This window comes from Piliocolobus tephrosceles, chromosome 5 (assembly GCF_002776525.5).
Source record: "Piliocolobus tephrosceles isolate RC106 chromosome 5, ASM277652v3, whole genome shotgun sequence".
NCBI lineage: Eukaryota > Metazoa > Chordata > Mammalia > Primates > Cercopithecidae > Piliocolobus > Piliocolobus tephrosceles.
This window is the reverse complement of record NC_045438.1, coordinates 72806000-72832827: the sequence shown is the minus strand read 5'-3', so window position 1 is coordinate 72832827 and position 26828 is coordinate 72806000. Positions and strand designations below refer to the sequence as shown.

Below are 26828 nucleotides of genomic sequence, written 5' to 3'. Positions count from 1 at the left end.
TACAGCTGGAGAAGTTACTTTTATTCTTGCAGTTTTATACTAGGAAGTCAACATTTAATTTAATAAGCCATCATCCACAATTGATTAAAAATGTTTAATCCTTAAATTGTACATCAATATCCTATGACTCCAAATTTTATTACTCTCCTTCAAGTCTGAAGAAAAAGATTAATTTGCTAAGTTCCACAGACAGTACAGTCCCACTGACATAACATTTAGTATGATGTCCTACTCTTGTATTAGAATTAAGGACAGCCAGTATCAAACTGGCCTGAAACCTGATTGTGTTCCTGGTTCAGAATACTTGTAGTAAATTTGTAAATCCACACCAAGACACAACATTAAACTAGGGTGTGTATATCTTATAAAAAACTTTTCACAGTAAAAATCAACATTAAAATTTTACCAAATTCCAACATTATGGGCTTTGAATCCAATTAAGCTTTCAAAATGCCTGATTAGCTGTGAATTAATTATAAATAACTTCATGTAGTTTGCCCAGCATTTCAAAATGGTTATGGACTATAACGTTTAAAATGTCAAAGTATGCTATACATATTGCACTTTTCTGCTAGGCTGGGCTAGTATCTTCCATGGCAAGATCCTCAAACTATTGAGTAAAATATACTTTTAAATCAATATAGGTACTTGATTAATTTCCCTGAAATTATCAACATCATTACCAAAATCTTCCAGGATTTTGTACGATTTGATTCCTTAAATACAGTTTTAAAGTTAAACTTATGGAGGGAAAAAACCCCTCATATATTGACTGTAAATTTTACGTCCTTTTTTGGTCCCTCAACGACCAAAGAGAATTTTAAACAAATTATGCTTCATGTTTCCTGGCTTAATAAAAAGCTACAATTTTTATTATCCAAATTAAGAAATATTATACTAATCAAAAGCTATTAATTTTGAAATGTCTATGTATGTCTGTCTGTAGGTCCCCTTAGAACCTTTCCAAACATTTATAATCAAGAGATTTTAATCAATTATGTACTAGAATCATATTAAAGAAAAACTTATTTTGCAAAAATAAAATCACTTTCCAATATGCTTGACAGAAACAAGCTATTCATTTTCATTTGTGTTCCACTGAAGACATTACTGAAATCTGTCCAATGGTTTATTTCCAAGTGGTCCACTACGGAATTCTTCGGAATGTTTTAAGATTGGCTGTAGCTAGAGTTCTGACTTCCATTTGGACCCTGCTCTCCTTCACTGTTCAAATGGGGAAGAAAGAGATTTTATACCAATTAAAAGATCCATTTTTACACCCTGATAAGCCTACTGACTTTAAAATTCATTATTCTGTGGCACAACTATACAAAACAAAGACATTCCTCATTATAAGACACGTGAAAAATTAAAATCCAGAAGACTAACATTTGGTTTTATGTTTTTATTCTGATATAACTTTGTGCCCTCACACATAACAAGCATTCTGGAAGTTAGTGTCCATATATACTCAAAAACTTTAAACCAGGGGATGGGATTTCATTGTTATTACAGGTATCACTCAACATAGAGATTACAGCTTCTTCTAAACAAATTTTCTATAAAATTAAATCTTACATATAAAATCCTGTTCCTACTATTTATGAAAAACAAGAAGTGTTCTTCAAAAAAAAACCCAAAACTGTTGTCCAAAGGCATAATAAAATCATACATAAATATAGCAAACCTTTATAAGTCAGCAAGAAATATGGTAATTTCCTGGAAAATGCTGAATACTTAAAATAAAAATGCTGAATACTTAAAAATAACTAAAACTGAAAATACCAGTAACTTTGGCAATAGGATCATTGCCTTATCTTGTCCACCATCATCTTGCAGCTTCAGGCCCTGCCACTAGTGGAGAATCACTCAGGGAATTTCTGCAAAAAATGCATCCAAAGGTAGCTGTTTGAATGACTGCCTTAAACAGCTCCTTGAATAAAGTATTAACTGTTTCCAAATTGTGACATTAACTTATCAGTAGCAATCCATAAATCTATCTTGTTATATAACAATCATTTTTCTAAAGAAATAATTAAAATGGATGGCATTTCTTTATTTCCCTTCTGACTTTTTCTCCCTGCCCCAAATGAACTGATACACAGTGAGGGCAGAGAACCACTGAACTAAATGAACAGATCTTACTTAAAACACACACACACACACACACACACCCCAATAACAACAAAAAACCCCTCTTAGCACAGGTGATTCATTATTAGCAAAAATATATTCTTATGTGCTGTGGATCTTAGGGTCACTTTAAAACCAAAATTCTTTATCTTTACAGTATCAGATCATTCACTGAAATTTTTGAAAATTGCTACTGAAATTTATAAAACAGGACAATAGCTGGCAGTGAAAAAAAAAAAGATGGCACAGAGTCAAACTGACATGAAACTACTATAGTTCTGAATTCTGCCCTGAATTTCGGATGAACTTGCCTAATTCTGTCAGCTTTAAATTTATGGCATATGACCATATGTTGAGAGATACCTGTAATATACCTTCACTGCATTAGGAAAAGTTACTAATCAGATTAGTGGTTTTTTTTAAATGAGACATTTTCAATCAAATCACAAATTTAAAAAATAAAATTAACATGGATCATGAAGTTTTGGAAGAAATGTTTTAAAAACTATAAAACAACAATCTAAGAAAAATATGGTAAGTATGATATATAATTAAATGACATCAATAATTAAAGTCTACAAAGTACCTGTTTGGAGGTGGTTTTGGTTTCGGCATCTTACTAAGAATGGTTGCCATCTCTTTTCTCTCATCGAAATTCTTCCACTGCTCATATAGTTTTAAAATAACCCTGATTATTTCCAAAATCTAGAAGAAAATATTTGAGAAGTTCTCAGTGGTAAAAACAAGCAACATTTATATAAAGAGCACACATGACTTACTACACAACCCTCAGAAAAGAGTAGTCTGTCCTTAAATCCTGATAAATTTGAAAGCAGTATTTTTCACCACAATGCTGTTTAGGATTTTCCTTCTAGCCTCTCATTTTTCAGCATGTGTGCATTGTCCATTCTTATCTATCTCTGCAGTTGATTTCCTTCCATCTGATGATATCTTTTAAACTGAAACATACTAAGAATAAAGGTTCTAATCATGAGGGAATATACCATTATAGAGCACACTCCTCTAGTATAAATTATTTTAAACAACTTAATGGGGGGTAGTGCACAAAAGATGTTTTGATTCTCTGTTAACTACACATACATTAAGGTGTTCAAAAACTGGCAGCTACAAATTTGAAATAACTAGTTTCTAAATTAGCCGTTTTTTCCCACCTGAGTAGAACCTAACCTTAGGATTAATTTTAATGCATCTAACACTTGAGCACAAAAGCTAGAAACACAGCAAAAGCCACTTTGCCAGGAGATAGGCTATGTTACAGAAGTTCACAGTAGTATTCAGTGGTTACCAGGGAGCTTTTAAAATAATCCTGGGAATTAGAGGCTACTTTGCAACCAATCAAACCAAAAGTTTACCATTCTGTTTAATCCTAAACTGAAAAGAAATACATAGCTTAAATAATCAGCATTAACTCTTCCTACCAAACTTTTTTTTTTTTTAAGACGGAGTCTTGCTCTGTTGCCCAGGCTCGCATACAGTGGCATGATCTTGGCTTACTGCAACCTCCGCCTCCCAGGTTCAAGCAATTCTGTCAATTCTGTCTTAGCCTCCTGAGTAGCTGGGAGTACAGGTGCATGCCACCACACCCGGCTAATTTTTGTATTTTTAGTAGAAATGGGGGTTTCACCATATTGGTCAGGCTGGTCTTGAACTCCTGACCTCAGATGATCCGACCACCTAGGCCTCCCAAAGTGCTGGGATTACAGGCATGAACCACCACACCCAGCCCATATTTCTTAATATTTTGTAACCAACAATCTTCTTAGCCTGGTGGACATCATAAGATTTTAGGCTCATGATAAGTACATATGACATTAATTTTTAAACATTCAAGTTTACATACAACTAACGGAATTTTACAGAATACCTTTTCCATATCCACAGAAAGCTCAGCAAACCATTGCCTGGCATCTTTCTGCTGTACAACACAGGCTACATGTAGGCAAGCTGAAATGAAAATGAGAGACAACTATCCATGTTTAACTGCAAACACAGAATATGATCTAACAAAGATTTTTCACTAAAAAATTTCCTGTGTATTTTCCAACACTCTTTAAAAAAAATTAAACAGCTACATATGAGAGTTACCATTGACCACCTCAACAATGTAATCTGAGACAGAAAAAATTACTAGAGTAATTACATCAAGTTCTTGACATCTGGTCCTCACTGCGTGCTAGTCACGGTGCAGTTGCCTTGAGAGTCAGGCAAGTTAAAGAGGAAAAACATTCAATGAGGAGAATGGAAAAGGGAAGTTATCCCTGAGTAGTATACAAAGCAGCAGTTAAACTGCACCCAGAAGTCAGTGCGATAAAACAAAACAAACAAAAATGTCAATTAATACACTAGGTTTTAACAATGTTGACTATGTTTCCACATTTCAGTTAAAAGCAGTGTTGCCTCACCTTTTTTCTTCATTTTCATTATTAGCATATGATCAAGTTATGTGAAAGTTGGGCACATCCTTACAGAATTCAGTGTTGTAATCAAATAAAAGTTAGAAAAAAAATGTAACATACTGTATACAAAATTAGTTATATATGTTATACACAATATAAACTAACAAAGGAGAACAATCTACATCACAACTTTGCCTAAAACAATTTCTACTGAGCAGCCTGGATATCCTGAACCGACCCCAGCTTAAGTTATACTCCTTGGTCTGGTTATCCATATGTCTTTGCTAAGGATGACATTCTAGGCAAATAGCAACTCAAATGTGAACTGACACACTGGTTGCCCTAAGTCAAGCAAAGCTATGAGTAAGGCTCAGGTCAAGAAGGGGTTAAAAAACTAAAGGACTGAAATGATAAAAACAGGAAATTAAAATACAGTGGACAATGCTATTAACATGGGCATGCATAGAGTACACTGGAGATCGAGAAAGCATCCTAAACCCAGACTGAGGTGATGCCGAAAGGGTGGGGGAGGGTCACTGAAGAGGAGATATCTAAGCCAAGTCCTAACAAAAAATGAGAGTGGGAGAAGAAATAGTATGTATATCAATTGGGAGATGAATTCGGCTGGCTCCAGATTTCTCAAACTTGGCACTACTGACATCTTAGGTTGAATAATTCTCTGACACTGTCTTGAATACTACAAGATGCTTGGCAGCATCCCTGGCTTCTACACACTAGATGCCAGTAGCACCCTACCCTAGTTACGACAACTAAAACCAAACATTGCCAAATGTCCCCTTGGGGCAAAATTATCCCCAGGTGAAACCACTAGCTTCACAACAGTTTGGAGGATAGATAGGCTCTCTGAGGATGGGAGTGCTGTAGGCTAACAAGCCAGTTAGGAGAATGCTGTGGTAACATGGATAGAAATGAGATGACTATGAGATTACAGAAGGAACAATCGAGATGAAGGCACAAAATGTTATTGGTAAACAACTACATGTGGGTATTCAGAGAGACGACAGGGCCTAACTGCTGGGTTTCCAACTAAGGTATATAACTCATGCTATTCACCAAACTGGCAAAGTTTGAGCAATTTGGGGCAAAGTGATGAGCTCAGTCCTCATCATGAGGCTGAGGTGCTGCTGGGATGCCAAGTGGAGCTATGTAAAAGGAAGATGGATATAAAGAACTGAGAAGTGGCAAGATCTTGGCTAAATAAAGAAATTTAAATGTTTCAGCACATAAGTGATAGTAGAAGCCATGAATCTCATGGAAAGTACCCAAGAAGAAAACTGCAGGGATGGCAAAGATGTGACACATGTTGTTATCCCTTCCTTCCTACCTATAGAGATCCCAGTATTCGTACCCACTAAACCCAGACACCACTTCAAAAATCCTTTCAAATCCAGTCCTTTCAGAGAGCTGCCAGTAATACAGAAGTGTAAGTATAACCTATTTGTCAGCCCTGATGTAAGAAGGCCTGACAACCTATTTGTCAGCCCTGATGTAAGAAGGCCGAACATTTAAGGAATAATTAACAACTGAACAAAGACAAACCAATGGAAAATAAGAGGGGAAAATCAAGAGGATGGAGTTATAAAAATCAATAGAAGGGGCTGGGCGCGGTGGCTCATGCCTGTAATCCCAGCACTTTAAGAGGCCAAGGAGGGTGGATCACCTGAGGTCAGGAGTTCAAGACCAGCCTGGCCAACATGGTGAAACCCCATCTCTGCTAAAAATACAAAAATTAGCCAGGTATGGTGGTGCATACCTATAATCCTCCTGTAGCTACTCAGGAGGCTGAAGCAGGAGAATCGCTTGAATCCAGGAGGCAGAGTTTGCAGTGAGCTGAGATCACACCACTGCACTCCAACCTGGGAGACAGAGCGAGACTCCATCTCCAAAAAAAAAAAAAAAAAAAAAAAAAAAAATCAACAGAAGGAAAAGGAATAAAATTAACAAGTGCCCAATATATAACAAGCATTATTTGGTGCTGTACAAGCTATTTCATTTAATTCTTCAAATGGCTCAGTGGAATTACTAGTATTCTCTCCATTTTACAATTAAGGAAACAAACACGGAAAGGTCAGATAATTAACAAACACGGAAAGGTCAGATAATTTTCCCACAATTGTAAAGGAAGTAAAGTTTAAGCCTAGGACTATATGACTCCACCCATTACTGTGGAAAGCACTGCTTTCCACAGACAGTAGAATGAATGTATCTAACTTCTCCTCCAGCCAAGCATTAGGGACCACAGATGCTCCTTTACACAACCTCTGAGTACTTGTTTGGGCTTAAGATATGAAAGGCCCAATTATTTTACATGCTACAACTAATATTAGCTGGCTTAATTCTGAACTTTTCCCTCTAAAAAACAAATATATTCTATTCAGACACTGATTAAAACTATTTTGAATGGTTTCAAAAAAAAAAACTTACCAAAAAAAGGGAGTGGGGGAATAATAATCCTGATTTGTGACAGTTGCAGTTCATATTATTGAAAGTTCACATGCAAGGATTAGTCTATTACTTCATGGAACACAAAAACACAAAGTACAATAGGGTGAAATTTAGGATGACCTAAATAGGTTTATAACTAATTTAACTAATAAAGGCACACCATGCTTACATACCTAAAGCTATCATGAAAGGAGGATACAGTAGGCAAAGATCCGTTCTGTAGGTATCATTCACTATCCTCCTATAGAAATGTAAATCATATTATTACTGAAAGCAGAACTACCTCATCTGGTTGTACATTTCCTCCAGAGAGGGCCAGATTTCCCATCTTTGCACACATTTATTTCCTTTTATATTACTGAAGCACAGCTATAAAAGTGAAAACATCAAGGCAAAAGGATGGATACATGAATGTGACAACAAATAAGCACATATCAATGAATAAAATTACAGCTAAATATATTTTAAATTTCAAAATCTCATAACAAATTATAAACACATTTTTCTAATTTTTTAAAAATCAGGAAAATCAAATTAAAAAAACAGAAATTATACAGTAAATTTATATGTATGTTGCATACTACCAAAAAGTATTCTGATTACTTTAAAGATAGCTTCAGTCTTAATTTTTATGTTAACAGTCTGTGTTTTGTATAAAATTAACTTTTAATAGGTATATTTATGGAACAGATAATTTAGGATTGTTTTCATTTTGGCATTTACACCACTATAGTTATTAAAATTCAACAAGTGGTATTTTGCTCAACATAAAATATCTTGGGGCAATAGTTTAATGACTTTAAAAATACTGGACTTCATATTTAATTGTCAACCTTCCTATCTAATAACACGTTACACTATTAATAACTTCTGTTCTAATTACCATGCAAGGGGAAGCAACATGTCTTCTTGGCCCATGTCCTGCACATACTGGAGCAAAGGTCTATAAGGATGATACACTATCAAGCAACAATCCTAGAAACAGTTTAAAAAATGTGTATGTATAAAAAACAGATTTATTACAACACAAAAATGTTATCATTACCCAACTGATTTGTAATTGTGTATTTCAAAGTGAATTTCACTAACTCATGCTTGCTTCCCTTTTATTCTCTTAAGCAAGCAGTATGACAGCCCTAAACTCTACTATAATAGTGAAGGCAGTGCTCTCTCTGGAATATACCTTGATAAATCGGTTGGCAGTCAGTCAGCATCCATTCATTCCCTTAGAGACTCAAAGTGTCACATCTGCAACACACTGAAACCTCTTATTAGCCTATAAATCCATAATTCCCAACTGGAGGAGCAGAATTCTGCCAAAGACATAATCTATCTTTAAATAACACTGCACGCACACACAAATTGTGCACATAATTTACAGTGGTTTAATGTCCTGACTTGTCTGTCTGTAATCCTTTCATTATAGTTACTTACTATAAAACAGAAAAATTTTCTCATCCCTAAGTAGGATATACAAATTATTTTACAGGCATCAGAGAGACTTTAGATGCTAATATAAATAGGCTACCATGATTTCACCATCACATATCAGGTGGATGGTTTTAAAATGTACCTCCCTAAAATACTTTCTTTAAATAATTTCCAACTTCATTAAATTTTAAAAATGTTTTAATCTATTAATCACAGAAGATTTACTTACCATTAGTTCTAAAAGATAGAATTCACATTCTAATATCTGTTGAAAACAAAGATTATCAATGAAATGTTAATATGAAACCAAATTAGATAAGTCCATCTACTTAATCTAACATAAATTACAGACATTATAGTAATTATTAAAAATTTTTACTAAGAAGTTTTAAAAATCCAGACCATAAACATAGTTTATATTAAAATAAATATCTGCAATAAAAAATTACTATATTATACATGTAATTATGATTATAAAGATTTTAATCCTTGTAAGGAAAAGCCAGCTTCTCACAATCATTCTTATTACTCACTTTTATTTAAAATATCCTGTAAAACCATCAGATTTTCCAGTATACTTTCTAATACAATTATTTCTACTTAATTAAAAAAAATGTAACTTAAAGAGAATAAACAAATCCCTTCCAAGGTGGAAAAAGGACATACCTATTAAAATGTCAATGAAAACTCACCTTGTATTTCATATTGTTCCATTAGTTTTTAATCCCAGCTGAATAGTAGTATCACCTGGGAGCTTTTACACAGTACCAATGTTGGGAGCCCCAAGCCTGAAAATTCTGATTTTGTTGTTCTGGAAAGGATCCAACATCAGTATTATTTACAAGTTCCCAAGGTGATTTAATGAGCAGCCAGGGTTGATAATCACTACTATGAAGTATTTTTTTAAATGGTAAAAGTTATTTAGCTTTAATTTAGAATAATGTCTGTATTTATGTAATATTTGAAACTGCCATTTCTAGGAAACTACTAAATTTAGTCTAATATAATATAGAGCTAGTTTATATATAGCTTTGATAAGTGTTCTATTTTATACCATATACTTACATGATTCATCCTATAAGGAAATTCCTTTGGAAAGGCATATGAAAATCTAGTTTTTACTGCAGAAGAAAAACCAAAAACAATTTAAACTGAGAAAATGGGAAATGAATTAACTCAAAATTCCTTTAACAGAGCAGAATATTAGAGGGTAGAGCAAAATTATTTTCAGTAGGAATTCTTGGCAATACTTAGGGACCCAGATTTTTATTTATTTTCAGGGAAGGGGAAAGACTAGGTGGCATGACACCCTACACAGCTTCAATTTTATATTTACTACCTTGAGAAAGGGTTCTCATGTTTAAAAAAGAAAAAGATCACGAAAAAAAAAATCACTGGCTTTTATATTTCTAAAATCTTTTTAGCTATAGAATGGTATTCTTCTGTTTTCCAGTGATTGAGCTTAGAAGGAACACGGGGTTACATATGTGTTTACAATATATACAATTGGTAAAAAATATACATATAAAATATCGGGAGGATAGTACACCAAAAAAATGTTAACAGTGGTTATCTGTGAGATTTAAGAACTTTTTACTAATCTGCACTTTCTAAACTTTTTACAATGACCAGGTATTTATCAAAATATATATTTTAATAAAAGCATTAATGTATGTGCAAAGGTCTCTAGAGTTTTTTTCAACTCTAGAGTAATACATAAAGTTACTCAAAGTAGTAGTAACACACAAAGTGGTACTCTATTATCTATTACTTTATTGGTTAGTCACTAAATAAAGTACAAATGAAAAAACAATGTTAGCCATCAATCCTCCATCTCTTTAAAATGGTGTGAGCATATACATATAAGTACTATTTGAGAAATTGTATTCAAGCCATTATGACACATTTAATTCAACCAAGTATCTACTGACAGGTCCTAAAAAATGTTTGGTATCAGCTTCCATTTGTATAAAGCCCAAGTGATCTCACTGAAATTAAAAGAAATTCCATTTCTAGCCAGGCACGGTGGCTCATGCCTGAAATCCTAGCACTTTGGGAGGCCAAGGCAGGTGGATCACCTGAGGTCAGGAGTTCGAGACCAGCCTGGCCAACATGATGAAACCCCATCTCTACTAAAAATACAAAAATTAGCCAAGCATAGTGGCGTGCGCCTGTAGTCCCGGCTACTTGGGAGGCCGAGGCAGGAGAATCCCTTGAACCCGGGAGGTGGAGGGTACAGTGAGCTGAGAACACACCACTGCACTTCAGCCTGGGTGACAGAGTGAGACTCCATCTCAAAAAAAAAAAAGAAAGAAAGAAATTCCATTCCTTCTATGCAGTATATTTTCAAAAAGATTTGTTTTGTAAATTAAGTGTCCTACAGCTAATTTAGATGCATAATATCTGCCAGGATTTGAAACCTAGAAAAATTTAAACTTGACATTAGTAAATTTATAATCTTTCCTTTCTTCTCTCCTTTATTTAAATTAAGACGTACCTATTAAGGTTTCTGAGTTTTACAAATCCTTGTGATGTAAAGTATACCAGCAAAACAGGTTCTTATATAATGGTAGACAATCAACAAAGTAAAATTATCTCTGTATATAAAACAAATCTACATCCCCATCCCCTGGACCTGGACACTAACACCTCTATTGAGAATATATTTACCTGATACTGTCACAACATATCTGTTACTCCACGCTAAAACTGCTCTGCATTTTTTTCTATCTTTTAATCCTTTTCTTCCAACTTGGAGAAAAATACCTCCCTCCTCTCTATTGTTTGTCTTACCACTTATACATTTGTTATCATCTATTCAATAGATAACTCCTACTATTTTTTTCATCTTTAACCTTTCCTCCTTCAGTAAATCTTCCATCACATACTGATATGCTCAAACTTCCCTTGAAAAAAGCAAAACAAACTCTACCTAATTATATTCCTCTGCCTTTTATTTTTGTGGACTCAAAAACTGAGATCGTGCACAGTTCTCTTATACCCACCGTTATAGACTTGCCAGCCTCCAGAACTGTGAGAAATAAATGTCTGTTGTGAAAGCCACGCAGTCTATGGTACTTTCTCATATTAGCCCAATTGGACTAAGACATGCCTTCACCCAGCTTCCCCTACTACTAATATCTTACGTTAGTATGGTGCATTTGTTACAGTTACTGACCCAATATTGAAATGTTATTATTAACTAAACTCTGTACTTTGTTCAGATCTCCTTAGTTTGTACCAATGTCCTTTTTCTATCCTAGGGTCTCATCTAAGATACCACATTACATTTATTTGTCACGTTTCCTTAGACTGTTTGGCTGTGACTGTTTTCTAGCCTTTCCTTGTTTTTGATGACTTTGACAGTTTTTAGGAGTACCAGTCAAGTATTTTTTCGAATGCTCCTCTACTGGAATTTGTCTGATGTTTTTCTCATTAGACTAGAGAACATGGGTTTTTGACAGGAAGACCACAGAGATAAAGTACCATCTTCATCATATCACATCAAGGATACATGATATTAATGTGATTTATCACTGTTGCTACTGACCTTGATCGCCTGGCTAAGGCAGTATTTGTCAGGTTTCCCCACTGTAAAGTTACTTTTCCCCTCCCTTTCCATAGGTACACACTAGCAGGAAGTTAACATATATAGCCAACACCTTATGAGTGGGAGTTATGCTCCCTCTACTTGAGGGCAGAGTAGCTACATATATCATTTGGAATTCTTCAGCATAGAAGACATGTCTCTTCTCCTTCATTTATTTATATCAGTACGGACTCATAGATATTTAGTTTATACTTTAAGTTATTACCCAATGCTATTTTAAAAATTTTGATGGTCAAATTATTTCAGTTTTGGTCAGTGGGAGCTCTCTTAGTTGACTCCTATATCCTTTTGATATATCCTCATCAATGTAGGTTTTTGTTTTTCTTGTTTGTTTTGAATACTTCTTTATTACTGGCATTATGAGATGGTCCAGGTCCATCTTGTGTATTTCTTGCCCCAGTCCTAGAATCAGCCATTTCTCCAAGGAGCCCTGGTACCTTTTATTGGAGAATTTCATTAGAAACCGAGACATGGGTACTAGGTGAGCTCACTGCTACTGGGATGTCATTGCTTATAGACTCTTTCAGCTGAGAAAGCCAAGAAATACACACATTAACCCATTTATATACACATATCTATAAGTATTTCTATATGTAACCATCCATATTGTATTAAGGTACACGAGTTCATGCTGTTTCCAGCCCTTTGTTTATCTGTAAATTCCCACTCCAACAATGAGAAACCCGGCTCTCAAACATTTGCTGTTGATTTACATAATTGTTTAATTCCCATATACATGTATAACATTATCAGAATTGTTAACTTGTACACCCATGGGTAACAACTTTATCAACTAGAGTACAGTGCTTATGTGTAGTTCCTTTTGCCTTTACTCTTACACTCTAATCATTTCCAAAGCTACTTATGTCAACACCTTTCCCCCAATTCCTTTCACTGAAGTCGTTTCATATATTTGTAATATAGTTAGACTATTCCTTTCTCAGCACCTACTCACTTCTTAATTCCTTGTAATCTGGCTTCTACCTCTACCCCCACATTGTTAATAACACTATGCTCTCTCTCAAAGATCTGTTTTTTTCTTTGGTTCACATCTTTTTCTATGCAGCGTAAGACATTGTGCAAGTCTTTTATTTTTATTTTTATTTTTAGAGACAGAGTCTTACTCCGTTGCCCAGGCTGGAGTACAGTGGCATAATCATAGCTTACGGCAACCTTGAACTCCTGGGCTCAGGCAACCCTCCCACTTCAGCCTAGTTGAGTAGACAGGACTACAGGTGAGTAGCTAGGACCACAGGTGTGTGCCACCATGCCCAGTTAGTTTTTCTCTAATTTTTTGCAGAGTTGTAATCTTGCTATGTTGTCCAGGCTGGTCCTGAACTCCTGTTCTAAAGCAACCTCTTGCTCCAGCCTCCCAAAGTGTTCAGATTATAGGCAGGAACCACCATGCCTGGCCTGTGCAACTCTTAAACGTTATCAAATTCCAAATTTCTACTGCTGGCCTCACATTTTTAAGAGGATGTTCTACTGACATATTTATGGATATAATGTCAAAGATTAAATTTAATTCTTTTAAGAACTCACTTATTCTCTTTTTCGGTACCACCTACAGCTCCCCAGTCCCCAGGCAAAAAACCTCAAAACACATTTCTGACTCTTAAATCCCTTCCTTTTACAAGTCCTGCTGACTCTATTGCTCAAATCTGGCTTGTTTGTTCTTCTTGCTGGCTGCCAATATTAGTTTAAGCCTTCATTAGTGTTCACTGGGATGACTTCAGCAACTTAAAAATTATTTTTTCCACTTTAAACTTGTTAGGTTTTATTTCTCACAGCACCCTGTGGTAAGTGACAGCACTCAATACAGTTTGCAGTTTCACTGTATTTCAGAAGGTTTTTGTTTATAAATTGTATTAAGATACACAAAACTTTTGCAAAACTGAAACTCTGTACCCATTAAACAATCACTCCCTATACCACCCTTCCTCCAGTCCTATCAGTCTACTTTCTATCTCTATTAATTTGACTCCTCTTAAGTATTCCACCTAAGTGTAATCACACAATATGTCTTTTTGTTACTGGCTTATTTAACTTACCATAATGTCTGCAAGGTTCATCCATGTTGTGGGATGTAAGTAACTTCAAAATTTGTCTAACTCTACCTGCCCTCTCCTCCAATTCATCTTACATAATTCTGTCAGATTTACCTTCCTAACGTACAATGCTAGCATTACCCTCATGTGTAAAAATAAATAAAACTGGCCAGGCACAGTGGCTCACGCCTGTAATCTCAGCACTTTGGGAGGCCTGAGGTGAGGAGTTTAAGACCAGCCTGGCCAAAATGGTGAAACCCCATTTCTACTAAAAATACAAAAATTAGCCCGGCGTGGTGGCACACACCTGTAATCCCAGCTGCTAGGGAAGATAAGGCAAGAGAATCATTTGAACCTGGGAGGCAGAGGTTGCAGTGAGCCAAGATTGTGCCACTGTACTCCAGACTGAGTGGCTGAGCGAGACTCTGTCTCAAATAACTAACTAACTTTCATTACTGTCAATAGAACAAAGTGCAGATTCCTTCATTTAGCATTGAAGGCCTTCTATTAGCTGATATTAGTCAGGTAAGGATTTTTCCCCACTATTTCCTTACTCAACATACAGTTAATCTAAATCATGAGCTTTCCCTATTTGACTAAACTATTCAATGTTCTTAGACTGTCTATCTCCTGCATTTCCCCAGTTCAACTTTCTTCACCAAATTCTACTTAATCCTTTCTGGATTCATGAAGCAACCTTTTCCCACTCAAAACATTCACAGCATTCTCTGTAACTCTCTTATACTACTTATTTCCTTCTGTATTAATATTTTTATGTGTCTGTCATATTTTTTTTGTCCTTAAATTCCTTGTATTTTATCTTGGTACCAATGCCACTGCACTGGTACAGTGTTTTCCAGTGATAATGATGTTGTTGTCATTGAAGATGATGATGATGATAGCCCCTAAAGTTTACTGAGTATTGTGGACCAATATATGTCCCCCTCCAAAATTCATACATTGAAGCCCTAACTCCTAGTACCTCAGAATGTGACTGTATTTGGAGAGAGGGCCTTTAAAGGGATAAGATTAAATGAGGACAGGCTGGACGCAGTGGCTCACACCTGTAATCCCAGCACTTTGGGAGGCTGAGGCTAGTGGATCACAGCATCAGGAGCTCAAGACTAGTCTGGCCAACATGGTGAAACCCGTCTCTACTAAAAAATACAAAAATGAGCTGGGCATGGTGGCACATGCCTGTAGTCCCAGCTACGCAGGAGGCTGAGGCAGGAGAGTCACTTGAACCTGGGAGGCGGAAGTTGAAGTGAGCCAAGATGGCACCACTGTACTTCAGCCTGGGCAACAGAGCGAGGCTCCGTCTCAAAAAGAAAAGAAAAAAAAAGATTAAATGAGGACATAAGAGTGGGGCCTAATTCTGTAAGACTACTGTCCTCACATGAAGAAGATGGCAAACCAGGAGTGTGTGTGCTCCGAGAAAGATCCATGTGAGAATAACCAGACACCTTGATCTTGGATTTCCATGCTCTAAAACTGTAAGAAAATACACTTCTGTTGTTTAAGCCACCTATTCTGTGGCATTTTGTTACAGCAGCCTCAGCAAAGTAACATACCAGGCAAGGCACTGTTCTAAAAGCTTTATAAATATTAACTCATTTGGTCCTCATAACAACCCAACAACACAGGAATGGGTTTGCACATAAATATTAATATCCACCCGTAAGAATGACATAATAGTCATTAGAAAACAATATAATAAAATTAGGAAACATAATTTTTTGTTTACTCTTATAAGAGAAAAAGCCACTGAGTTGATGTTTTTGGATTGATTATTACTATCCATTTTAACATTAAAAGTATTATCTTTATAACTTTTTTTATAAAAACCTTTTTTAGCTCGATTTTTTGCCAAATACACTAGACATAAAGGTATCCTCAGGAAATTTAATAAAGCCAACCAATCTGTCATATGTCTCATAAACTAAAAAAAAAAAAAAAAAAAAACTATGTAATCTGGAGCTTTCTTTAGAATTACGTCCTTAAAGCAGATATATTTTGCACTTACATACAGAAGTAGCAGCAGCAATCAATCTTGTATTTGAAACTACTCCAAATTCCTAAAGAAAGAAAAGCAGGTACATGTTAACCCAATGAATCTAAGGGTATCTGAACTCTATTCAAAACAGGATTTCCTTGCTCCCGTTTACATTCTGTTCACCTTCTACCCACTTGACGCGTGAAGTACTTAAACCCCTAAATGTACAGGTTGATTACCGCTTATCTGACATGCTTAGGATCAGAAATTTTTCTGATTTAGGAATATTTTGCCTTACACTGGTTGAGCATCCCTAATATAAAAATCTGAAATCCAAAATGTTCCAATGAGCAGTCCTTTGAATGTCACGTTGGCGCTCAAAAAGTTTTAAATTTTGGAGCATTTAGGATTTTCAGATTAGGGATAATCTGCCTGTATTACCTTTCCCCCAAATTGCTACAACTTAAGACAAATTTTAAAATAAGTTTGTAATTTAATAACAATAAAAAGTACCAAATTAGAAACCAAGTCGTAAGATTACAGTGTCAGTTTTAGGACTTAGTTTCCAAGAAGATTATTTACATTCTATACTTAATTGCAAGAATACTAAGTATGTTTCCTATTCAATTCAACCTATACTAACAGATACTTCATGCCATTTTATGATAAAACAGTCAAATCTGTGAATAAGATAAACCTTAATAGACTTCCAAAGTCAGTTCCCGTTTCCTCTTTCAAATGAATAACCACCATTGTGAAAATACTAAAACTTACTATGAGCCACCTTATATATACTATTTCATCTATTGCCTAAGATTCCTAAAGCCTTCACTTCATTTTAAAATAAAAAAATCAAAAGTTGGTTTCTTATCCAACAAAAAGAGCTAAACTAAAAATCTATTTAAATACCTTCAGCCTACATCCTTATCCTGTGTAGGGGAAATGTATGTGTAGTAACATATTTGTTTTACATTTAAACCTCCAACTATAGTAACTGAAAAGAAAAAGTAAAAGCCTGAGACATGTTCTTAAATGAGATTTCTATACAATTTCCATAAAACTAGAGAAAATACAGAAAGATTTGGTCACAGAGACTAAAAAAAAAAAAAAATGCTACCACCAAATCTGAAAGACTACATTCTCTTTCTCAGGAATAATTTTTTTTTTTTTTTTTTTTCAGATGGAATCTTGCTCTGTTGCCCAGGCTGGAGTACAGTGGCACAGTCTTGGCTCACTGCAACCTCCACCTCCTGGGTTCAAGCAATTCTCGTGCTTCAGCCTCCCTAGTAGCTGGGATTACAGGCATCTGCCACCACATCCGGCTGATTTTTGTATTTTTAGTAGAGATGGGGTTTTGCCATGTTGGTTAGGCTGGTCTCAAACTCCTGACCTCAGGTGATCCACCCGTCTCAGCCTCCCAAAGTGCTGGGATTACAGGTATGAGCCACTACACACAGCCTAGGAATAATTCTTTATCCAAAACTCAAAGGGAAAACTTTCATTTGGTAAATCACATCACAGAGTTCTACTCAGTAAATCAAATAACAATATTTAACAAATAAGATAGATTAAAATCCTCAAATTAATCTACAAGATTAAATGTTTATAAAGATTTTTTGTCTTGGTCCTCCATACTGCCTGTTCTTAAGAGACTTAAAATAAATTATTACATAGTAATATTTAAATAAAATCAAATATTACGTAGTATTAGAATTATTAGAATCAGAAAACTCAATCCATAAGGACCTTTAATAAACACTTTCTTTTCCATTAAAGAACTTAACAAAAACAAAGCTGATTCTACCACTCACAATTAGAAAACATAAACTTCTAGAAAGCTTATCTTAATATTATTTCTAACAGAGTCAATTGTCATTATTTAGGTAATAGTTGGGAAAGATGTCATGGATATTCTTAAATCATGGCTAAAACAAAACTAAATCAAGGTAGGTACCAAAAGGAATATAAACTTACTAGGTAAAAATCACATTCAGTATTCAAGAATACAACTCTAAGAATACAACTCTAAGACATTATCCAAAAATAGAAACATAATGCAAAGATTTCACACCACCAAAGACTACATTAATTATTTATGAAAAACAGCCAATATCTGCTATTATTTTCTGGACTTTAGCTGAGCTCTTTCAAAAATACTACAAAAGTAAAAAAATTGAACAGAAATTCAGTCTCTGCTGCAAGTTCCTATCTATCTTCTCTCCTTCACCTAATTTCTCTATGCTCACAACCTCAACTTTTACTTGTTAGACTCTATATAGCTATAGCTTCCCCTAATCCTTGCCTTCCTTCTGGCTTGGTAGGCAGCCAATCATCAGGATGATGGGAGGGAAGACAGGAGAAGATAAGCATATGGGTGAGAAGCATAAGGGACATTCTCAGGTTATGGTAGGCAAGCTGTGGTACTTACTAAATACTACTCAGTGCCAAACAATAAATGTCTCAAAGGCAGCAGAGGAAAGTAGTTAAGAACAAAGGATTGCTAAGGAGACTCCCATGGTTCAAACATGGGCTCTGACACTTACTAGGCATATAATCTTAAGCAAGTTCAACTCTCTCTGTCTCAGTTTCCTCATTTATAAAATGGGAATACTACCACTATGCATTCCAGTTTGTTACGAAGATTAAGTCAGTTGGTACACAGTAAGTGCTGTATGTGTCTGTTAAGTGAATATATAAGGATAGGTATATATTTCTTCGATTTTGTACAATTTTAGTATTTGGCATACATTACCATTTATTAATTTGACATAGGCAATGTGAAAATTGGGGCAGATTAACCAACATACATTGACTATACTTTGATGAAGAACAGAAAATTGTTTTATACCTCTACTTTGGATGCCAAAAACACACATGTAGGAGCCATTAATACAGGATCTATACTTTTCAGAGAATACCTAAAATATGATAAAACAAAGTTAAATATCATTCACATAGAAAACACACTGGGAAAAAATCAAGATAACTCTATGGCAGACACGTGATTCATTTACACTGTGCTAAGGTTCATCAACATTAGATAATAGTTCAAATAAATAAAATAAAATAAAATAAAAATAATCCTACCTGGCATAGAATCTCTTGAAATATACCGTAGCAGTGGCAATAACTTGTTGTCTTAATTTAAGATGTTCACCTAATGCTTGGATAACTAAAAGGTAAATAATGAAATTTTAAATGTATCTTCTGGTATCATTATAATATTAACATTGAACAGTAACTTCCAATTGGTTAAATCATAATTATGTTCATTTTTAACAAATGAAAAAACCTACACATGCTCTATGTGAGTCACAGTGGTCTAACACTAGGATTTGCAAATGTGTTAAGAAATATATAGGTATGCATAAACAATAACAAAACAACAACAAAACAGAAACTGCCCCACAGCAAAAAACTATTCATCCATTAAGGAAGTTGACTAAGTATTTCCCCTCTATCTTCTAAATATTTTAAATGCTTTTCATATTATGTTTAAAATAAATATAAAAAGAAAATACTAGACACCTGTGAAACTTGTTAATACTACTACTTTTTTGTTGTTTTGAGACAGAGTCTCATTCTGTCGCCCAGGCTGGAATGCAGTAGTGTGATCTTGGCTCACTACAATCTCCACCTCCCAGGTTCAAGTGATTCTCTTGTGTACCACGTCCAGTTAATTTTTGTATTTTTAGTAGAGTGGGGATTTCACCATGTTGGCCAGGCTCATCTCAAACTCCTGGCCTCAAGTGATCCGCCCACCTCTGCCTCCCAAAGTGTTAAGATTACCACACTTAGCTTTATACGGCTCACCAAAAAAAAAAAAAAAAAAAAAAAAAAAAAAATTCATAATGAATCCTCAAAAAAAAGAAAAAAACCAGAGAGATAAGTTTACAAAATAGTTAACTGAAAGTTAAAAAAATTATGTGACAAACCTACTACATGTCAGAGTAAAGATATATCCCTAAATCTTCTTCCCTTCAAAGCAAAGTTCTAAGAGAAATGACCACTACAGGAAGCCAATCCAAAGAATCATTTATCCTCAAAGTACTTTGCTTTAGCCACCCTTGAACTGGGTCTAATAACTATTACAAAGCCTTAGGGAGATTAGGTAACACTTCTAAATTGTCTTAAGTGCCTGTAATATGTAAAATTCACACAAAAAACTTTATTTGGATCACTAAAAAGAAACAGAAATGAATATATTGTAAAAAGAACACCTGTATAAATAAAAATGTTAGGTATGCACTAAAACAGTTTACAAATTACCACACAAAAACATTTTAATTCAGAGGTAACCAACTATACAATCTCAAACAATTTTTTAAAAAGTTTACCATTTGTAAAAAATATTTGTAACTTCCAATATTCTTCCTCTGAGAGAAACTTTAAATCCTTTTGGCGCTCCTTCAACAGATCTTGTTTATCCAAAATCCATTGCAAACTAGAAAAGACATGTTACAGAAAATCAACAAGCAAGGTCAGGGAAAACACTCTAAGATTGAACACACTGTTCACATTCTGAGAAGTACAAAGAGCAAAAAGTAACCTTAAAGACAATTATTTCTCACATTTCTTGAAATGTGACTAATAAGAATTATTTCACTAATAAATGTAAATATGTCCTGAAAAAAATTCTGCTCTAATCTTTTCCTTCTTCCTCCTTAGTCTGTTACCAGCTTGTATTTCACTGATTCTGACTCTGGTATCAAGATATGTCTTACAATCTGTGATGCCTTCGTGTTTTAATTGGCAGCATGTTTATTCTTTCTTAGTGATATAAGATAACGGTGGAATTATTTGGCACCAATTGATGATGGCTTAGATTTGAGGAAGTATATAGTTTTTCAGCTGTTCATGGGTAACTATGGCATTTAATTTCCTTACTTCACAAATCTAATTATATTAAAAACTGCCTCAGAATGTGTTACACTGATAGCCTCCTCCTCTTGCCTAGTCAAGTGTGCTATTTTTAACCAGAGATATGAAATTGACATGACTCAAAGAAAAAACAATCTTGAACCTGTGTTTGTCATTCAATATGTATTCCAAGTCTTATGTTAATTAACTTGTTCAGCATTCTTTCATACAGCTTTATGGATGGATCATTATTTAGCCAATCTCTACTGATGGAAATACAGGTTATCATTTTTCACCCACATTTCCTAATACCCTTAGGGCTTTTTTCCTTCAATTTATGATCCATCTGGAATTTATTTTGGTACGAAGTAGGGATCCAGCTAAAATTTTGTCAAATGCTTATCCAAATGCGCTGAGGTATTTCCTGATTTATAATTCTATCATTATACTTAGATCTTCTTTATAATTTCCTATTTTTTCTTGTTCATATGCTGTGCTATTTTAAAACACAGAAAATTAAGTAATTAATAGCTGGTATAAAAAATACTGCCTTGCTACTATTTCTGAATGATATTCTTCTTCTTCTTTTTTTTTTTTTTGAGACGGAGGAGTCTCGCTCTGTCGCCCAGGCTGGAGTGCAGTGGCGCGATCTCGGCTCACTGCAAGCTCCGCCTCCCGGGTTTACGCCATTCTCCTGCCTCAGCCTCCCGAGTAGCTGGGACTACAGGCGCCCGCCATCTCGCCCGGCTAGTTTTTTGTATTTTATAGTAGAGACGGGGTTTCACCGTGTAGACCAGGATGGTCTCGATCTCCTGACCTCGTGATCCGCCCGTCTCGGCCTCCCAAAGTGCTGGGATTACAGGCTTGAGCCACCGCGCCCGGCCTGATATTCTTCTTAATGAATATCTTTGTAATTCTCCTTGCCATATTTGATTAATAATATATTTGAAATAACTTCCCAGAAGTAGGATTAGTGTTGCCGGTAATTTATTGATAACACATTGTCAGTTTACCCTCCAAAAACATTATACCAATTTCCATTTGTATTAACAGTTCATGAGTGAATCTTACAATATTTAATCCTGGCCGGGCATGGTGGCTCATGCCCGTAATTCCAGCACTCTGGGAGGCCGAGGTGGGCCGATCACCTGAGGTCAGGAGTTTGAGACTAGCCTGACCAATATGGTGAAACTCTGTCTCTACTAACATTACAAAAATTAGCTGGACGTGGTGGCGTGTGCCTGTAGTCCCAGCTACTTGGGAGGCTGAGACAGGAGAATTGCTTGAACATGGGAGGTGGAAGCTGCAGTGAGTTGAGATCATACCACTGCACTCCAGCCTGGTGGACAGAGTGAGACTCTGTCTCAAAAAAAAAAAAAAAAAAAAAAAATTAATCCTATGGGTTACTGTCACTTTTAAATATTTTGCAACTTAAAGGCAAAGTAGTATGTCACTGTTTCTTTTTCCTGTAGTTTACTTTTGAGGTTAAACATCTTTCTATGTCTTTATTGGTCATATATAGTTCTTCTTTTGTACAATGTTAATTCTAATATGACCATTTTTCTAATGGTATTACTGTTTTTTTAATGATTAAGAGATTCTTCTCATCTAAAATTTGTACAGTATGAATAATCACTTGTTTGACAAATAAGTGCAAAATTTCTCCCAAGTTTAAATATCTCTCAGTATTTGATTATTTGTAATACAGAAATCTGAATTACTTACTTAAATCTACCTTTTACTTTCATGTTTGTCAGGCATAGCAAGGTCCTTCCTGATTCAAAATGATAAAAAACAATTCACCCATATTTTCTAATACCCTTAAGGGCTTTTTTCCTTCAATTTATGATCCATCTGGAATTTATTTTGGTACAAAGTATAAAGTTGGGATCCAGCTAAATATTGTCAAATGCTTATCCAAATGCGCTAAGGTATCTCCTGATTTATAGTTCTATCATTATACTTGGATTTCTTTATAATTTCCTATTTTTTTCTTGTTCATATGCTGTGCTATTTTAAAACACAGAAAATTAAGTAATGAATATCTGGTATGAAAAATACTTCCTTGCTACTATTCTCCTGAAAATTTCTGACATTCTATCACAATTATTATTCTAAGACCCAAACTTAAGAAGCATTATATTAAGTCCTAAAAAAGAATATCCATTCAAATTTTGTGATTGCATTACATTTAAAGATCAATATAGGGAGAAATGACATCTTACCAAGAATTCAAACTTTATTAAAATCTGTATGTGCCACTATGGACTTCTAAAGTTTTCTTCCTACAGGTTCTGTATATTTCTTTACATTTTTCCCTCTGTATTTTATATTTTCTGTTGCTAATGTAAATTATATTTCCCTATCCATTTTTAAAAAGCTTTTATTTTTGTATTTTATAACTGGTCACCTTATTAAACCTTTATTATTTCTAATAACTTCTCAATTAACTGAGTTTTCGCATTAATTTTATTTCCACATATTGATAATTTTGTCATTGTTTTATCATTCTTTCTATATCTCCTTTGTATCAATTGTATTCACTAGTATATCGGTAAAATCTTAAATAGGCACCCTAATTATCTCAATGTTTCACCACTGCTGATGCTTTGATATGTTTTTCATGTTAAGGAAGCATCCTGTTTCTGTTTTAGTAAGAGCTTTAGTCAAGGATAAATGTTGAATTGCATTAGTTTTTTAATACCTTTACTGCTTCATTGACTATATTTCTATAATATAGAAATCCATATATTTCTATATCTATATTTCTATAATAAAATCTATATTCTATTCATATCTATATTTCTATAATAAAATCCACTGTCACGTTTTATACTTTCAATGTAAAATGTATTTGGTAATAATTGATTTATAATGTTTGCATCAGTATTGAAAAGTGAGACTGTTTTTAGTGTTCCCTTTGCTAGATTTTTCTGTAAGTGTTATCATGGCTTTGTAAAGAGAAAGCTTTTCTTCTTTCTGTATGAAATGGAACAATTTCAAAAGGAGATTCTCTTGAAAGATGGAAAGTATTTACCCATGAAATAAGGCATAGCTCTTGGGTAATATTCTTAACTTGCTTTGGCTTTCAAATTTAAAACCCTGGAGATAACCCAAAAGTACCCCCGGGTTTACTTTTCTCATTCCTAATTTTGTATTTTTGTATCATTCCTTTTTCCCCTGATTTAACTAGCAGTAGTTTGGTCTACTGTTTTTGTTTACTCTAAGAATGATCTTTTATAATTTTTTTCCTTTTAATATATTAGCATCAGTGTTACCTATTTTAAGATCTTCTTCCTGTTTCTTTAGGCTTATTTCATGTTTCCTTCTTAATATTATTAAATAGAATATTTCTATTATCTCTCAATTATTCAGGATATTGATTTTGTAATACATTCAAGCTTTGGTTACATTCCATATATGGTAATATTATGATGTTATTTTATAGATATTAAGTAACTGTATTTTCAGTTTCCTTTTTCACACAATGGAGTATCCACAGTTAGTTTTGTAGTTTTTATTTTTGTTACTCCTTCATTAATGCATTCAATCAACCCAGCAAATACTTAGTCCCCTTCTAGTTCATTTTGGTCAGACTGTGTTTTGTTCTGCTTCAACTACATTGTGGTTTGTTAATTAATTTCATCCCCACAGAGTCATTTTATGTTTTTAAAAAGATAAATTTCATAAATTTCACAAACATTTTATGAGTTTTCCTCACAGAGCTTTGTATGCAGGATAAACTAAAAAAATTTATAAATACTGCATTTCATCAAATTTAAGATTACATCTAGGATTCATCATTATTTCATATGCTATGAAAGAAACTGCCATGCTCATTTCAAAGATGTTAAAGTGTGAAAATATGCATCTTAGAAGCATGAAATATAGCATATTTAATGTCAACTGCCCTCTTTCACCAAATTCAGCTAAAACAATGGCCTTTCATAATCTTTTCGTTTGTTTTTCCAGAATTGTCTTGTCTTCCATACTTGTTACCTTTTCCAGATGAGAAACTCCATGACTGCTCAAGGGATCTGAGCAAGGCAAAGTGATCCCTTCTTTTAGGAGTATTTGAATTGGGAGAAAAGAATAGTTTCAAAGAAGTACACTTAACTTTGTAATAATTTTATATTTGAAACGTGAAAAAATGTTTTTATAATGCTATGAATAAATGAAAGCATAATGAGAACACCATTGAAAAAAGGTAGGAGCTTTTTTTGAAGTTGAAAAACTGACAAATCAACAGTCAGCTACCTGTCAATTCTCTCAGCTTCTTTCAAAGTTTATCAGAATATCTCTTCTCCACTACCTAAATTTTTTTTTCAGGAGCTCTAACTCCAATACCTAAACTTGCGATACTTTAATTTTGCCCAAGCAATATTTCAGTGTGTGAAAACAATGCAACATACATATATACACACACATATATATATACACACATATACACACACATATGATCAGTTGTAAAGCCTCTTTAACATGTCATCTCCACAGAATCACTTTATAGCAAGAGAAAAACCTGCTTTTCCTTAAATAGGTTACCGAGTTCATTGTTTCCTTTTTCTCCTTGCAAAGGGCTAAAAAATGTACATCAGGAACAGATCCTATTCACAGAATCGAAATTTAAATTACTTACTAATGCTTTCTTAGCATAAAAAATTATACTAAGATACCTTCTTTGTCAAGTTCTGTTCATCTTTCAACTATACAGTGGAAAGCCTACTCAATGTTCAGTTAACCACATCACGCACCTTCCTGCCTGCTTAAACAAATGTATTTAGGGATAAATGTTTTCAATATTATTCTAGCTCTCACATAGTCACTGACAGAAACAAAAACTTATTCATGAGAAAGGTTAAATAGGTAAACAAAATCACTGGAAAAATACGCCTTTAAAACAAAATATAAGGCACAGGCTAATGAAATGGATAAATTTAGAGGGCACCTGCCCTATACCTTATCAATATAAAACTCCATCTAGACATAAAGTACTGGCAAGAAGAGGTTAGTAGGCAGAAACAAGCCAGACTCTCTCCTCTCCTCAGAATATTAAATCCACTCAAGATACACAGTGAATGACAAAAGACCACGACGCCGATCACCCGAAGAAATCCCAGGCAAAAGCACGCCACAACTGTCCTGAACAGGTAGCCTCACAGTCTTGAGCTGAGTCACACTTCCCGTACCTGTGCCCACTCTATCCGACCCCCCGCGGCCTAGTTAAACCAAAAATTCGAAATTAAACTCCGAAACGTTCCTTCCTGGGAGAGTAAACTCTCTCCCACCCCTCCCCCTCACAGATCCTTCCCTCCCCGAAACGGGCTGGGGGCGGGGAGGGGAGTCGCCTCAGAAAAGCGCATCTTGCTTCTGGCCGCTGCAGTCTCCCGTGAGGACCCCGGCACTCGGAACTAAGCCGGGATCCAGGCCCAGGGGAGTCGGAGGCCCAGTCCTCACAGCCCCCCCAAAAACCGGCCCCAGGTGAGAAGACGGAAGATCACTTACTAGTGGGAGCTCTGCCAAAAGTTCCCTGCCATGGAACACAGCTTGCCCTGATAAAAAAGCACCAGCCGGCGGAGCGGCCCGCGGAGCGACCATAGACCCAGCCCGTCCGGTAACCGCGCTCCTCGATCAAATCAGCTCGGCTCGACTCCGCTCCGCGGCGGCGACGGCGAAAGGAAGAGGATGGCCCCCTAGTCTCCTTCACGCCGGCCGACAACACTCAACTGTGCAAACCCGTTCCTATCGACAAAAGTTCCGGCCCGCGGTAGCGGAGGGAGCCGGCGGGGAGGTGCTGACCTGTGGGGGCGCTGAGATAGAAGAGAACTAGTGCTCGCGAGAGCTCACGGCGGTTGGAAGACTCTCGCGAG

The 26828-nt window shown here is 35.2% G+C and overlaps 1 protein-coding gene across 2 annotated transcripts; it reads right to left on the bottom strand.

Annotated features, from left to right (window-relative positions):
- CCNC (cyclin C) lies at positions 1-26803 on the bottom strand. Of its 2 annotated transcripts, none has more exons than XM_023205910.1 (12): positions 26464-26803; positions 20436-20542; positions 19186-19270; positions 18947-19016; positions 16129-16180; positions 9513-9568; positions 8677-8712; positions 7900-7991; positions 7190-7257; positions 4019-4098; positions 2720-2838; positions 1-1224 (listed from the first exon to the last, which is right to left on the bottom strand). In XM_023205910.1, the coding sequence occupies exons 1-12, from the start codon at positions 26493-26495 to the stop codon at positions 1170-1172; spliced, it is 852 nt and encodes a 283-aa protein (XP_023061678.1). In that variant the 5' UTR covers positions 26496-26803; the 3' UTR covers positions 1-1169. The 2 variants fall into 2 exon arrangements, with proteins under 2 accessions (XP_023061678.1, XP_023061680.1); XM_023205912.1 differs by lacking the exon at positions 1-1224 and adding an exon at positions 1391-1880.
- Positions 26804-26828: the final 25 nt, after the last annotated feature.

Excerpts from the sequence above, each read along its gene's own strand:
- CCNC (XM_023205910.1), bottom strand. The coding sequence starts at position 26,495 with ATGGCAGGGAACTTTTGGCAGAGCTCCCACTA. Across the intron at positions 19,271-20,435 it reads ACAAATATTTTTTACAAATG|TTATCCAAGCATTAGGTGAA; the intron begins GTAAACTTTTTA and ends TTTACCTTTTAG. Across the intron at positions 9,569-16,128 it reads TGCTGCTGCTACTTCTGTAT|TAAAAACTAGATTTTCATAT; the intron begins GTAAGTGCAAAA and ends TTTCTTCTGCAG.